Genomic DNA, 12,172 nt, shown 5'->3' with positions numbered 1-12,172 from the left:
GCTTTTTTATAGGGTTGTAGCTTTGCTTGTGTATTTCGCGTAGCTTCTGTCGTTTCGGAGGTTTCCGAAGCATGGTTCGCGGTCATCGCCGAAGGTTCGGAAGGCCGTTCTCTCTGAGCAAGGCAAGTCGCATCACCCTTGAGCATATTGAATCCTAGTTTATAAAACTATTTTGATTTAAATTATTGCATTATCGCTTTATTTAAATTCCCACGTTATCACTGTTTTATTTAGCAATACCTATTAATCCTTGTTATAGCCTTATCATTGATATTGTTTATTATCACCTTGCTTACCCTAGGAAAACAAATTCCCAGCTAGTGGGTGCTCTATTAATAGTTCCACTAGTATGAATTTAGGTAGATGCTTCGCTGATTAATTAGGCAACACTAGATGGTTTATAACTTTAGACTTTGGAAGTTCTCATATCAATTGGACATTATGGAATGGTTTGCGTGTGATGGAATTAAACACACACCTTCCCCCTCTATTCAAAACTCCCAAAATGGTTTTAGGCTAGGCTCGAGGTGCGTGGTTTTGCTAGGAGCACCTCGGCCACCATAAGGACCGGTCTTCGGGCCTCTGTTGCAAAGCACTACCGTACTAACCACATATCTAATGGGTAAGGCTTAACTCGGTGCTCAATCTAATCCTAAACAGAAGGAAACGGATGGAGATGGACGAAATCGGGGCCCGATGGACATCTCTAGGGCAAATGAAGGTTACACAAGCTGCGGCTCGGTAGTCGAGATGTTATGGCATAGGGCCGGTGTTCTGCTGCTAGGGGCTCAATCCTGCCTACCTGTCCCAGGATTCCGGACGTAGGCGAGGTTGGGTCGGTACTTTTGTTCACGGCTAGGATGGGTGAATGGTTATGTCACATGTTTACGACGGGTTCCAAGGCTTTGGAATGCGGAGTAAAGATGTGTCTTGTGGGTAAAGATGTACACCTCTGTTCATAGTATAATCTATTTGAATAGCCGCGCCCTTGTTTAGGGCAAGCCTAGCAATGTACCCAAGTTAGTGGTTTAATTTTTAAAACTTGCTTAACAACTAAAATGTGGAATGATTGGCCTGGGTTGGCTTGGGACGAGCTGGGACCCAGGTCGGGTTGCCAGTTCGGTCTGAATCATCGTAGGCCTTGGGTTAAGGCAGGTTCGTGTGGGTTCACGGCCTTGATTAATAACATTGTGTAGCTCTAGGATCATGTTTACAAAATAGCTTTGGGCAACTAAGTGACTTTTAAATGCTGTTTACTGTAAAACCTAACCCCTATTATTACCCCTTGTACCCCCTTGCATTAATCATGCATCTCCCGGTGTGGCTTGCTGAGTACTATGGTTGTACTCATTCTTGCTCTATCTTTCCCCCGTCTGTAAGAGAGGCTTTGGAGAAGAAGTTTTAGGTGGAGTCCTGGCTTATACCCCAGTTGAGCGCCTGTGAAGATGGAGTCGTAGGCCCGCTAGTCCACTGCTGTTTATTTTTGTTTGTTAGGCCTTAAGTGCCTTTGTAATAATGTAAATATTATCGATATAATAAAGATGTGTCTTTTGTATCATGTTTGTGTGGTGTACCCCGGCTTTTCCTGGGACGAGGATTAATACACTAGCGTTTGGGAAAAGGCAATTTTTCCGGGCGCAACAAATGAGGAGATGTGAGATAGTTTATTGCGTTGGGCACACATTGAACATTAACATGCTAGGCACGAATGGTTGAAGACATTCCGAATTCATGGGTAGACGAGGGCTGAGGCTTGCCTGATGCTCGGTTCAGAGAGAACCCTTCTATGTGGCATGAGGTATCTTCGGTTGGCTTTGGAAATGTCTTGTCGTGAACCTTGCTTCACCGATTGTATCTAATCAATACGCGTTGGGCGATTGGAGTAAGCTCACGTCGTGTGGGTAAAGTGTACCCATTTGCAGAGGTTATGAAACTGTTCGAACAACCGTGCCCATGGTCAAGGGCGGATGCGAAGTGATTCCTCTTGTGTAGATTTGTTTGCATGTGATTTGCAAAAATAATTTGTGGGAATGAAAACCGTTACTAAATTCAGCTAGGTGGGTTGATGGGTGACCGTTACGTGGTCTAAAACAATATTGTGTAGATCAAGATGTCTAATGGCATCATAGATTACGTTTCTCGAGTGGAAGTTGTGTGTATGGCTCTTGGAGCCAAAGAAATGTGTTATGAGATGCGTTGATGCCCGATGGTTTGAAAGTGAAAAGAAACTAATATTTGGGAAATGAGTTGGAAGTTGCTTGATGGCAGAAGATCATGCACCGGTTTCATGGTAGGGCAACTGGTAGAATAGTTTTAATCAACTAAAAAGTTCCTTTGCCCGCTTGAGTTGTTGCAAGCAATTTGCAGATAGGATTGAGGCAAAAGCTTCTTTCCGACACTTAGTGTTTTGAAAAATGTATTCTAAAAGTTTACAAAACAATCCTAGCCCTCCTTTGCATCCTGCAACCCCACATTTCCGTGACTTGCTAAGTACGTATGTACTCAATCGTTGTTTTTCCTCTACAGGAAGAGTGAAGTGAAGTTGAAGAATAGAGTTTCCTTATTAGTCCCAGGCCATTGCATGTGGATTGGGTCTAGCTATGTTAGGTTTCGTTGTTGCTTTTCTGCTTGCCGGTTACACTCCAGGAGTTACCCCGAAGGTGTGACCTCTTAAAGGTACAATCTATCTATAGTATGTTTAATTGCTATGATGAATCTCTGTTGGTTGCAGGTACAAGCAATTGTATCTTTGGACTGGTACCAGCAGCGAGGTTTTGTGGGATTCGGTTCATGTGGATTTTCTGCGTCGTACCCTCTCTGGTGTCACTATTATGTGATGCCAAGGCAGGGTGTGACATTCTTCCAAGAGTTGTTGCTCCAATTGCCATTGATGCGGCCATTGCAATCATCCTCCTTCCTCATCGGCAACTCGGCCGATGACACCTCCACGTTGCTGCTTCGTACGATGGCGCTCATGGTGGTAGCGTCGTCAACACGCCATTACTGTGCTCTCCTGCCCGTGGGCCTCCTCGGACCTCCGGGGAGGCTGGCGTCGAGAAGCGTTGAGCGGTTGACGACGGCGGACTCGATTTGGAATCCCGGATCTCCTCCATGACACGCTTGTGGGAAGAGAGGAAAGAGAGATTGAGAGGGGTGAGGAGGAAGATGAAATGAAGAGAAAGTCGTTGACACATGGGTCCCACCAATTGACTCGGCGAGTCATAGTCAATCTGCCATGTCAGCGGAAGTCGAAGAAATTGGTTTGCAACGAATTTCAAATATAGAGGCGACTTACAAAGGGCCACGGAGGGACAATTAGGACAAAACATCCTGAATTTTTGAAGTAGCTAAATATTTAGTTTCTTCCGAATATCCGTTGCAATGCACGGAAGCTTTTTCAGGTACTAATATATGTCTAAGACAAACTAAAAATAAGGTTGCTTAGACGGATGGAATAAACTATAAAGTTATATATATACATGTATTTAGCGTGTGAAGCATAATATTGTTATAGCTCGTTGTTTCTTCTTACTTAAATTTTACACATTTTCGTTGATAGTTCCGTTTCCCATTTTCGGCTCTTTTCGGTCCGTTTTTCACGATTGTTGTTTTTCTTTAAAATCAATCAAAGAGGATTACTACGAGTCGCCTACTACTACTACACTAGTAGTAACATTGTTTATGTTTTCTTCTCCCATATCCAAGATGGCAATGGCAAGTCCAAAGCGGCAGTGGGACACGATGATAATTTTGTGTAATCACTCCCCCTCCGATTAATTAACCCCTCCCAGATCTAATCTCCTCCCGCACATCCTAACCCAGGACATAATATTCCACTCCCCCCCCCCCCCCCGGGCCGCGATTAAACAAGGTGGCTACAGACGTTGACCAGAGAAGCGAGATTTGGGAAGCTGCGGCTCGACATTGGTCGCGCCATGCAGATGGAGATGGAGATGGAGCGGTAGCTGCCATCGATTCGGGTCGCATATTCGCATCGTCTTCTTCTTTGTTTGGTTGGTCTGCGTGGTGGATCGGTCTTGGTGGTTGAGGTGGAGGCCGACATGGAGCGCGTTGTTGGCGACTTCAACCTCCTCCTCCAACGCGGCGGCGCCGCCGGTGAACGTCCGTGTAGGCGCCACGCCGATGCGCTTGATTTGAGCTTCTTGATCTGCAAGAACGCGTCGAGATGGTCCATGAGATGAAGGTGTTTGTTTGTATGCGTGCGTGCGCAGGTGGGAGCGAGGGAGGGGGAGGGGGATCGCCGGGGACGGAGGAGGCGGCGGCCGTCGCGGTGAAGCAGCGGATCGCGCGGGCGCTGCGGCTGTACAAGGAGGCGGCGGGCGACGGCGGCGGCGGGTGGATGGTCCAGGTGTGGGCGCCGGCGAGGGACGGCGCCCGGCGCGTGCTCGCCACGCGGGGGCAGCCGTTCGTCCTGGCGTCGCAGTGCCACCGCCTGTTCCAGTACAGGACCGTCTCCCTCACGCGCGTCTTCCCCGTCGGCGGCGCCGCCGCCGCCGACGAGCAGGGGCTTCCTGCCAGGGCGTTCGACGCGACGGCGCCGGAGTGGACGCCCAACGTGCAGTGCTACGGCAGCGGCGAGTACGCCCGCATTAGCTACGCGCTCATCTACGACATCCAGGGCAGCCTCGCCCTCCCCATCCTTGACCCCGACGACGCGAGCTCCCCCCTCGCCGTGCTCGAGCTCGTCACCACCGCCCCGCTGCTCCGCGTCTCCGGCGAGGTCGCCAACCTCTGCAACGCTCTTCGGGTAATCTCTCTGTCTCGATCAAGAAATGATTAGCAGGAGTGATTAGATTAGTGAAGTGATTAACATTTCTTGTGTTCATATGCAGGCAGTGTCACTGAGAGGTGCAGGGATTTGCAACCGTGCAGCCGAGGTGAGAGTTGAGATCACATGAAATTTCACGAGAAATTGCATGATCCGTTCATCTACTGATCCAGTGTTACTCGCTTGCCGTGAACCAGATAGTCCATCGAGATGCGACCCGGGCGGCCATGGCCGAGGTATCGGAGCTCCTGATCACGGTGTGCGAAGCTCACAAGCTGCCATTGGCACAGACATGGGTGAGATGCTGGAGCTGCGGCGGCGGCGGCGAGGACACGGAGAAGGCCGCGCTGACGACCGCCGGCGCGCCGTTCCACCTCGCCGCCGGCGCGGACGCGCGGGGCTTCCGCGACGCCTGCGTCGAGCACCACCTGCAGCGTGGCCAGGGGCTCGTCGGCACCGCGGCGCGCGCGCCGGGCGGCGGCCGCCTCTGCGCCGACGTCGCGCGGTGCTCCAAGGACGACTACCCTCTCGCGCACTACGCTGGCATGTACGGCCTCGCCGGATGCCTCGTGCTACGCGCTGAGCTCAGCGCGGCGGCCATGGCGGACGCCGCCGCCGCCACCGCCGGCGACGAAGAGGACTGCGTCGTGCTGGAGCTCTTCCTCCCGCCGGACTGCACCGGCGTCGCGGAGCAGAAGGCGGCGGTGGACGCCGTCTCCGCCACGATCAAGCAATGCTCCGGCAACCTGAAAGCCATTGTGATCAGCAACTTGGATGATTTGTTCTTGGATACTATGGCAGATGGTGATCACCAACTAAGGCATGAAATGGATGATCTTGGAGATGATCAAAGATGCTCGGACGAGGAGGATCTGCAGCTGCTGGAGAACACAAACATTGGTGAGCTTAACATTCACAATGCAGATCAAATCAGAAATGAGGATCCTACATCACAAGTTGGCAAGAACAAGACGAAAAGAGGAAAAGCTGAGAAATCTGTCACTTTGGAGGAGCTGCAGAAACACTTCTCTGGTAGCTTGAAGGATGCTGCAAGAAGCCTCGGTGGTAAGACAACATCACACTTGCCAACAACCTGCATATAATCATCATGATAATTGATGAGTTAAATGAATCAGCTGGATATTCAGTGGATTATCTTCATCAAAATCCTGATGTTTATGCGCAAATTAACACGCAACCACTGAAAGTTGGATCACCAGGTGACAGTTTTATCCTCTTGTTTTGCAGTATGCCCAACAACAATGAAACGCATCTGCAGGCAGCATGGCATCCCAAGGTGGCCATTTCGCAAGATCAGCAAGGTGAACCGCTCCCTCGACAAGATGAAGCGCGTCATGGAATCCGTGAACTGCTCGCCGTCGCCGCCGGTGGCCATGCCTGCTCACCCAGCTCTTCTTCTCCCTCCGCCGCCGCCGCCACCGCGGCCATGCCTGTCAAGTACCGTAGGAGAGACCTCCTCCCATGGATCATGCCAGGCGCCGCCATCTCACGCCAAAACTGCATTGCGAAAACCTCCGAGGTGCGGCAATGGCGACGGCGTGGTCACCATCAAGGCCAGCCACAGAGGTGACATCATCAGGTTCAGGGTGCCGTGCTCAGCCGGCGTCGCGGCGGTGAAGGCGGTGGTGGCCAAGCGGCTGAGCCTGGACGCCGGCGCCTTCGACGTCAAGTACCTGGACGACGACCACGAGTGGGTGCTTCTGTCCTGCGACGCCGACTTCCAGGAGTGCCTCGACGTCGTCCCGGCATTGCCGTCGATGTCGGTGACGGCGAGGTCAGGCTCCGGAGCGGCGGCTCCGGTGGTCGTCAGGCTGATGGTCCAGGAGGTAGCTGATAACATCGGGAGTTCCTGCGCTAGCTCAGATTAGTTGTAAAAAATGTAGCTGAAAGTGTGAAACCAGTAGCAGGAACATCAAACAGATTTCTCAAGTTTTTACTACTGATACACATACAAGAAAGTTCAGACCTGTCAAAAATCACTGTAAAAAGGAACATGCCTTAGAGAGTGTCAATATACCATGAACATTGTTTCATCTTGAATAATAACCGGAAAGAGAAAGGCACAAATTGCTTCAGATCTTTTTGCTAGGATGACAGCTACATTAGCAAATAAGTACAGAATTTGATGCATGTTTGATATCATTATGGAACTTGCTTTTCTATATGCTCAGTGAAAATATAGACAATACTGAAGAGCGAAAATGTGCTGATGTGCAGTGGCACTGACTTACAAGGCTGCCTCGATTTTCAAGCGGCGACGAATCAGAAAATGGTATACTCTTGCAGCAGCATGAAAGATCCAATTCAATTATACATTCTGTAGGAATATTTCATAATTGGTACTTTGGCAGAATTTCCACAGCCCAAGGATCCTTTTCTGAGCCTGATGGTGTGCAACCCAGTGGGAGTGCCTGTCTATCAATGTAGTCCCTGGACTTCAGTATATCAATTTAGAATGTGAAAGTAACTGAGCTAAATGTACATCCAACCAGGAAAAAAAGGCCTTGCATTTCATGGTAAAGTGAAATTTTGCAAATCGGATGCATGATAGCAATCGAGTACAGTTCAATCTTGCGCTAGGTTTTATAGCTGCAAGTTACAACTATGGCAAACTAGGAGCCAACAGATATCTACATTAATTTACAACAAGTATATTGTTCTGCATTGAACCTTCGCCATCAATTGGGTACTCCAGTGACAGCCTCCACTCTCCATCAACCAAGAATTTGATCTCATACCTTTATTTTGCATACAAACAGATAAGTGAGATTGTTTAGTTAATAAATAAATCATAGCAAATCAGATCGCTCTGCAGAATTCACAAAACACACCTCCCAGGTCTAAGATTCAGAGTTGCAGAGAATCTTGCTTGGTAACCTGAATACTCCATGGACATTGCCTCTCCCTGGGACCAGCCATCGAAGGAGCCCATAATTTGTACATTCTGATGTGCAGACAAAAAACCAATGAAGAACAATAGAGGACATAAATGATAGCTGTAGATATATGACAATAGTTCTGTTCCATATAACGAGTTAAGTCAAAAACCTTGTTTTACCTCAGCAATGCCAACCCAGAAGACAGAAATTTCTTGGTGCTTTAAAGAGTCTACATCCTTAATTTGTTCCATAACCTTATCATGAACAGCTATAGGAAACAAACATTTCGTCAGAAAATTTCATTGTTAATTCAACTTGGAGCATTGTGATAGAGATAACCTTCTAATCTGGTGAGAAGATGTGACTGGATATATTTTCCATTTATCTTCCTAGACCCAGATGGAACATCAAAATTAGCAATCTCTTCAGCTAGGGCAACCAGAGCCTGTGGACATAAAGAAACAGTGAATACATACAAAATGTAAATACATTTAGAGTAACAGTATCAACAATACTGATCACTGATAAAAGTTTGAACAAAACCAAGAAACAAAATATATTGATTTAAAGCCAGTCCTAGGGGAGACAAAGTACAGAGGCATACAAAATCATACAATCCTTTAGAGGAAGCCAGACATACTTCATTCATGTATTTACAGTCTGATATCTTTATGGAAAAGGAAACATGAAGTTATGAATGAATTCTCAAGATGCTAGATGAGTTAAAGGCATGTTGATAGCATCCCCTGTCCCCAAAGGGCTTATGATTGAACTATGAAACAAGAAAAGTCTGTTAGAGCTAACCTGCAGTTCAAGTTCCATAACGGCAAGTTCACTCTTGAACTTCACAACGTCATTATCCTTCATTTGCAACTGCAAGAAATAGTACATTTCTATCTAGTTAGCAATGATTCAGTGCTTAATAAGAGAAATGGAATTGTGCATATTTGACATAACCACAACTCTGTATGGACAGCTATTTATACAAAAAAAATGTAATCTCACAAAAATATTCATCTGATGCAAAAGAAGCTTCAATTTAGCAAACTAGTTCATGAATGATTTTTTAAAGAAAAATATCCTAAGATACTTTCAGTAGTTCAAAGTCCTGGATTCGTTAGGAATATTTAAATACATTTGTACTACAAAATGCATTATAGATTTTTTATAAAAAAAATGTAATTTTTCTGGCGATATAGTGCGTAGCATAAAGTGAATCAACAACAGTAATCTACAAGTAAAAGGGGAGTTCTATATTCTATTCGATCCTGACTGAACAAAATTGCTAGTTCTTGCTGACTTGCATCATGACAGCAAATACAGTGCCTGGACAGAGTAATTGTTTTTCATTTTACAAAACGTCTAGGCGCTATCTTCAGTAGAAAGCATAAAGTTCAAGTCGCAGATAATAGAAAGCTATTCAGTATGAACAATTCTGTATTATGTTATTTGCTGATAATTGTGAACAGTATATATGATGCAATTCAATGAACACTTTGGAAAAAGGTACAATAATAGAACCTGTCTCTTGAGGAACCGGTTGTATTGGTTTGCTTCACTAAGCTTTTTCAAAAGCTTAGATCGTTCTGAATCAGCCAAAAGAGATTTCAACTGCATGCCAAAATAAAAAGAGAAGCACAACATTAGTCATATATAAAATAATGCTAGTGTCTGTAGGTTGCTAATCGAAAAGAAAAAAAAAAGACCAAGTTGCAACGTTGTTCTTTGTACTTTGGAAGTATCAATCTTTCAAGTGCGATCTACGAACCGAAACATCAACTGTTAGAGCTACAATCAAGTTTGCCATTTCTCTGTTGAGTTCATTTCTGAAGGAGGTCACTCTCTAATACTTATGATTATAAGGGTTAAGGAGAATATCTCCTTAAGCTGTCTTAGCTGCTAGGGAATAAGACCACATAGATATCATACAGATACATATTTCTCTTACGCAGATGCTACATTAAAAACCCCCTGTTGACCTAATATTTGACAAATACAAACAATAACTCCTAAAAATGGACTGAAAGATTTATGCAGGAAAGTATAATAACGTGAGGTATGCCTTGAAAGTAGAGATCATTTATAGTGAACTCATTGGAGGAATTGAAATGCTGGCTCTGCTAATCTTTGAGTGACATATGGTACAGGAATGCAGAGTGATAAGCTGCACGGGTTTGCCAAGCTATTTGTACTGTACTCCTTTTAAAATCTAATGAATTTCGGACGGCGTGTCCTTCCGCCGTCCTGGCAAAGAAAAAAAACTGCATGGGTGAAACAATACACAATTGGATGATATGATACCTCGTCAGATTTAAGTTTCCGAGAATTCAGATTTTCAGAAGGGTCACCATAAACTTCACCACCATCACTAGTTTGCTCTGAAGGGGATGATGTTGAGTCAGAGGATGCAGGACCATCTTCCAAATTCAGACTTGCAGCAAAAGATCTCCAATTTGAACGTCTGCCAGCTATTGGGCTAACAGGATATGCCATAGTTGTGAACTTGCGACATCGTCTTGAGTTTGTGGAAGCTGGAAAATAGCATAGAACCCTTCTTTGAATCCTTTGTTTTTCAGACAGAGCTTCGCTCGGACATATGAGATTATACTCCCTTCCCGGATTCCTTCACCAAAAACATCACCTAACCATGTTAAAGTAATGATAAAAGGGGGGTAAAAGAAGAACTATGCATTCTGGATGTGGTTTCAACAGGGCATGGGGAATTCTGAAAGTCGTACGGGGATTAACTAACTTACCAAGCTAAAATCAGATTACGGACAATATCAATAGATCATACATACATGCTGTTCATGTTGGAGTATTCTATATCTGAATAATAATATTGCACAATCAAGAGAATAACTTACCTAGTAAAACTTGTGGTCAGACACTCCATAGCTATTTCCCTGAACAAAAATAGGAAATAAGATAGATCAAAATTACATTTTCATAGCTTCCAATCGAGAACATTAGCCAAAACATAAGTCTCTCATACAGTAGCAGATAACAGTATACACGAAAAGAAAAAAAAACAACTATGCAAAAGGAATCAGTACAGATACACGGCAGCAAGAACCTCACCCCTTCTCTTAACCACAAACCACACCAGAACTAACAATTCCCTGCCACTCCACCAATCCAATCCGGAAGAGAATCCCAAACCTAAGTGAGCCGCACACACGAGCCGAGCCGTATCAATCAGAATCAGTTAGGTGGGGGGAAATCAAACCGAAGACAAGTGAAGCGAGCAGCAACCTCGCAGCGAATGTGGGGGGGGGGGGGGGGGGACGAGGCCAACTCGAGGCTGGAACCCTAGAGAGGTCGAAAGGATGCTGCTGCGGTGGGTGGAGAGATCGGGAGAGAAGCAGAGCTCAGCTCCGAGGTGGAGTGGGAGGATGAACAGCTCGCTCTCGTCTCGTCTTCGTGCACTCTTGTGCTCTTGCGCTCGCGGCCACAGGTTTTCCCTTTTTTCTTCTGGCTTTGTGCGGTTAAACCCCCCCCCCCCCCCCCCCCCCGGAACACGAGGGGTGGATCGGACGGTGGAGTGTGGTTGGGACGCTTCATCCGACGGTCGAGCGGGTGCCAGTTTGGAGAAGAGGGGAAAAAATGATTTCTTATTCGTGAGGATTCCCCAGTGACACAAGGAAATGCAATGGGTGTGTGCCTTTTTTTTGTTGTTTTCCAACAGAACACACAAATGAAAGCCGTTTTTTTTTTGTATTTTTCTTGGAGAAATTACAAAAGGGAGATGTGAACATTTCCTCAAGAGAACACCTTAAGCAAGCACACACATAATGCTCTGGACGTGTGGGATTAGCATTGCCATTAGGATGGTGCCTTCTAAAAGTGGTCCCAAATACTAATACCATTCAATCCAAGTCATGAGAGAAATGTTTTTGATATCTGCACGGTCTTGAAATGCAATTTTGACCACTACGGCTTGAAGAAATAGCTAGAGATACCGGTTAGTGTGCCGAGACAAAATCATGGGATGAAGGTAGTAACTAGTAAGTAAAAAATATATATATAAGATTATTTATAGTGAGGCTTCATTAAGTCATAACCAAGACTATCATAGCCTCCAAATCTCCATTCAATAACTGGAACGAGATATCTGTTCAAACAATGCATCATAACAGAATAAGAGGAATGGTTCATCTCCCTACACAGAATGCAGCAAGACCAGAATGTACATGGTAGGAGCACAGCCTTGCAGCAAAACTGCACGCGATTGCTGGCTCCTGAACACTTAGCTAGGAGAGGTACAGCTACACCAAAAGGGTTGCAACAGATCACGCGATAAACTGCTGGGTGAAATCATCAACATGATGCAGACTCAAAGTACTGAGAATAGCTGTTCCACCAGGAACTAAAAACCCAAAACACGGTCTTTGTTGCTTTGGCTCCTAAACAAGGCTGAGTTCTTTACAGCAGCAATAAGTTGTACACCACCAAATTCAGTCTTGATTGTCAAGAAGAATGA

The 12,172-nt window shown here is 45.8% G+C and overlaps 2 protein-coding genes across 5 annotated transcripts; one reads left to right on the top strand and one right to left on the bottom strand.

Moving 5' to 3' along the window:
- Nucleotides 1–3,820: 3,820 nt before the first annotated feature.
- LOC4328230 (protein NLP3-like) lies at nucleotides 3,821–6,885 on the top strand. Of its 2 annotated transcripts, none has more exons than XM_015772224.3 (5): nucleotides 3,821–4,128; nucleotides 4,233–4,768; nucleotides 4,854–4,898; nucleotides 4,987–5,854; nucleotides 6,038–6,885. In XM_015772224.3, exons 1-5 carry the CDS (start codon nucleotides 4,062–4,064, stop codon nucleotides 6,676–6,678), a joined length of 2,157 nt encoding a protein of 718 aa, XP_015627710.1. In that variant the 5' UTR covers nucleotides 3,821–4,061; the 3' UTR covers nucleotides 6,679–6,885. The 2 variants fall into 2 exon arrangements, with proteins under 2 accessions (XP_015627710.1, XP_066164088.1); XM_066307991.1 differs by having other exon boundaries at nucleotides 3,919–4,122.
- A 416-nt stretch (nucleotides 6,886–7,301) lies between these two features.
- LOC4328229 (protein PTST, chloroplastic) lies at nucleotides 7,302–11,144 on the bottom strand. Of its 3 annotated transcripts, XM_015772225.3 has the most exons (10): nucleotides 10,945–11,144; nucleotides 10,771–10,851; nucleotides 10,557–10,595; nucleotides 9,991–10,312; nucleotides 9,211–9,300; nucleotides 8,494–8,562; nucleotides 8,029–8,134; nucleotides 7,869–7,957; nucleotides 7,642–7,754; nucleotides 7,302–7,548 (listed from the first exon to the last, which is right to left on the bottom strand). In XM_015772225.3, the coding sequence occupies exons 3-10, from the start codon at nucleotides 10,583–10,585 to the stop codon at nucleotides 7,446–7,448; spliced, it is 921 nt and encodes a 306-aa protein (XP_015627711.1). In that variant the 5' UTR covers nucleotides 10,586–10,595; nucleotides 10,771–10,851; nucleotides 10,945–11,144; the 3' UTR covers nucleotides 7,302–7,445. The 3 variants fall into 3 exon arrangements, with proteins under 3 accessions (XP_015627711.1, XP_066164090.1, XP_066164089.1); XM_066307993.1 differs by lacking the exon at nucleotides 10,557–10,595 and having other exon boundaries at nucleotides 9,991–10,330; nucleotides 10,746–10,851; XM_066307992.1 differs by lacking the exon at nucleotides 10,557–10,595 and having other exon boundaries at nucleotides 9,991–10,330; nucleotides 10,754–10,851.
- Between the last annotated feature and the right edge of the window lie 1,028 nt (nucleotides 11,145–12,172).

Source organism: Oryza sativa, chromosome 2 (assembly GCF_034140825.1).
Source record: "Oryza sativa Japonica Group chromosome 2, ASM3414082v1".
Lineage (NCBI taxonomy): Eukaryota > Viridiplantae > Streptophyta > Magnoliopsida > Poales > Poaceae > Oryza > Oryza sativa.
Note: the sequence above shows the minus strand (reverse complement) of the source record. Positions and strands in the feature narration are given on the sequence as shown.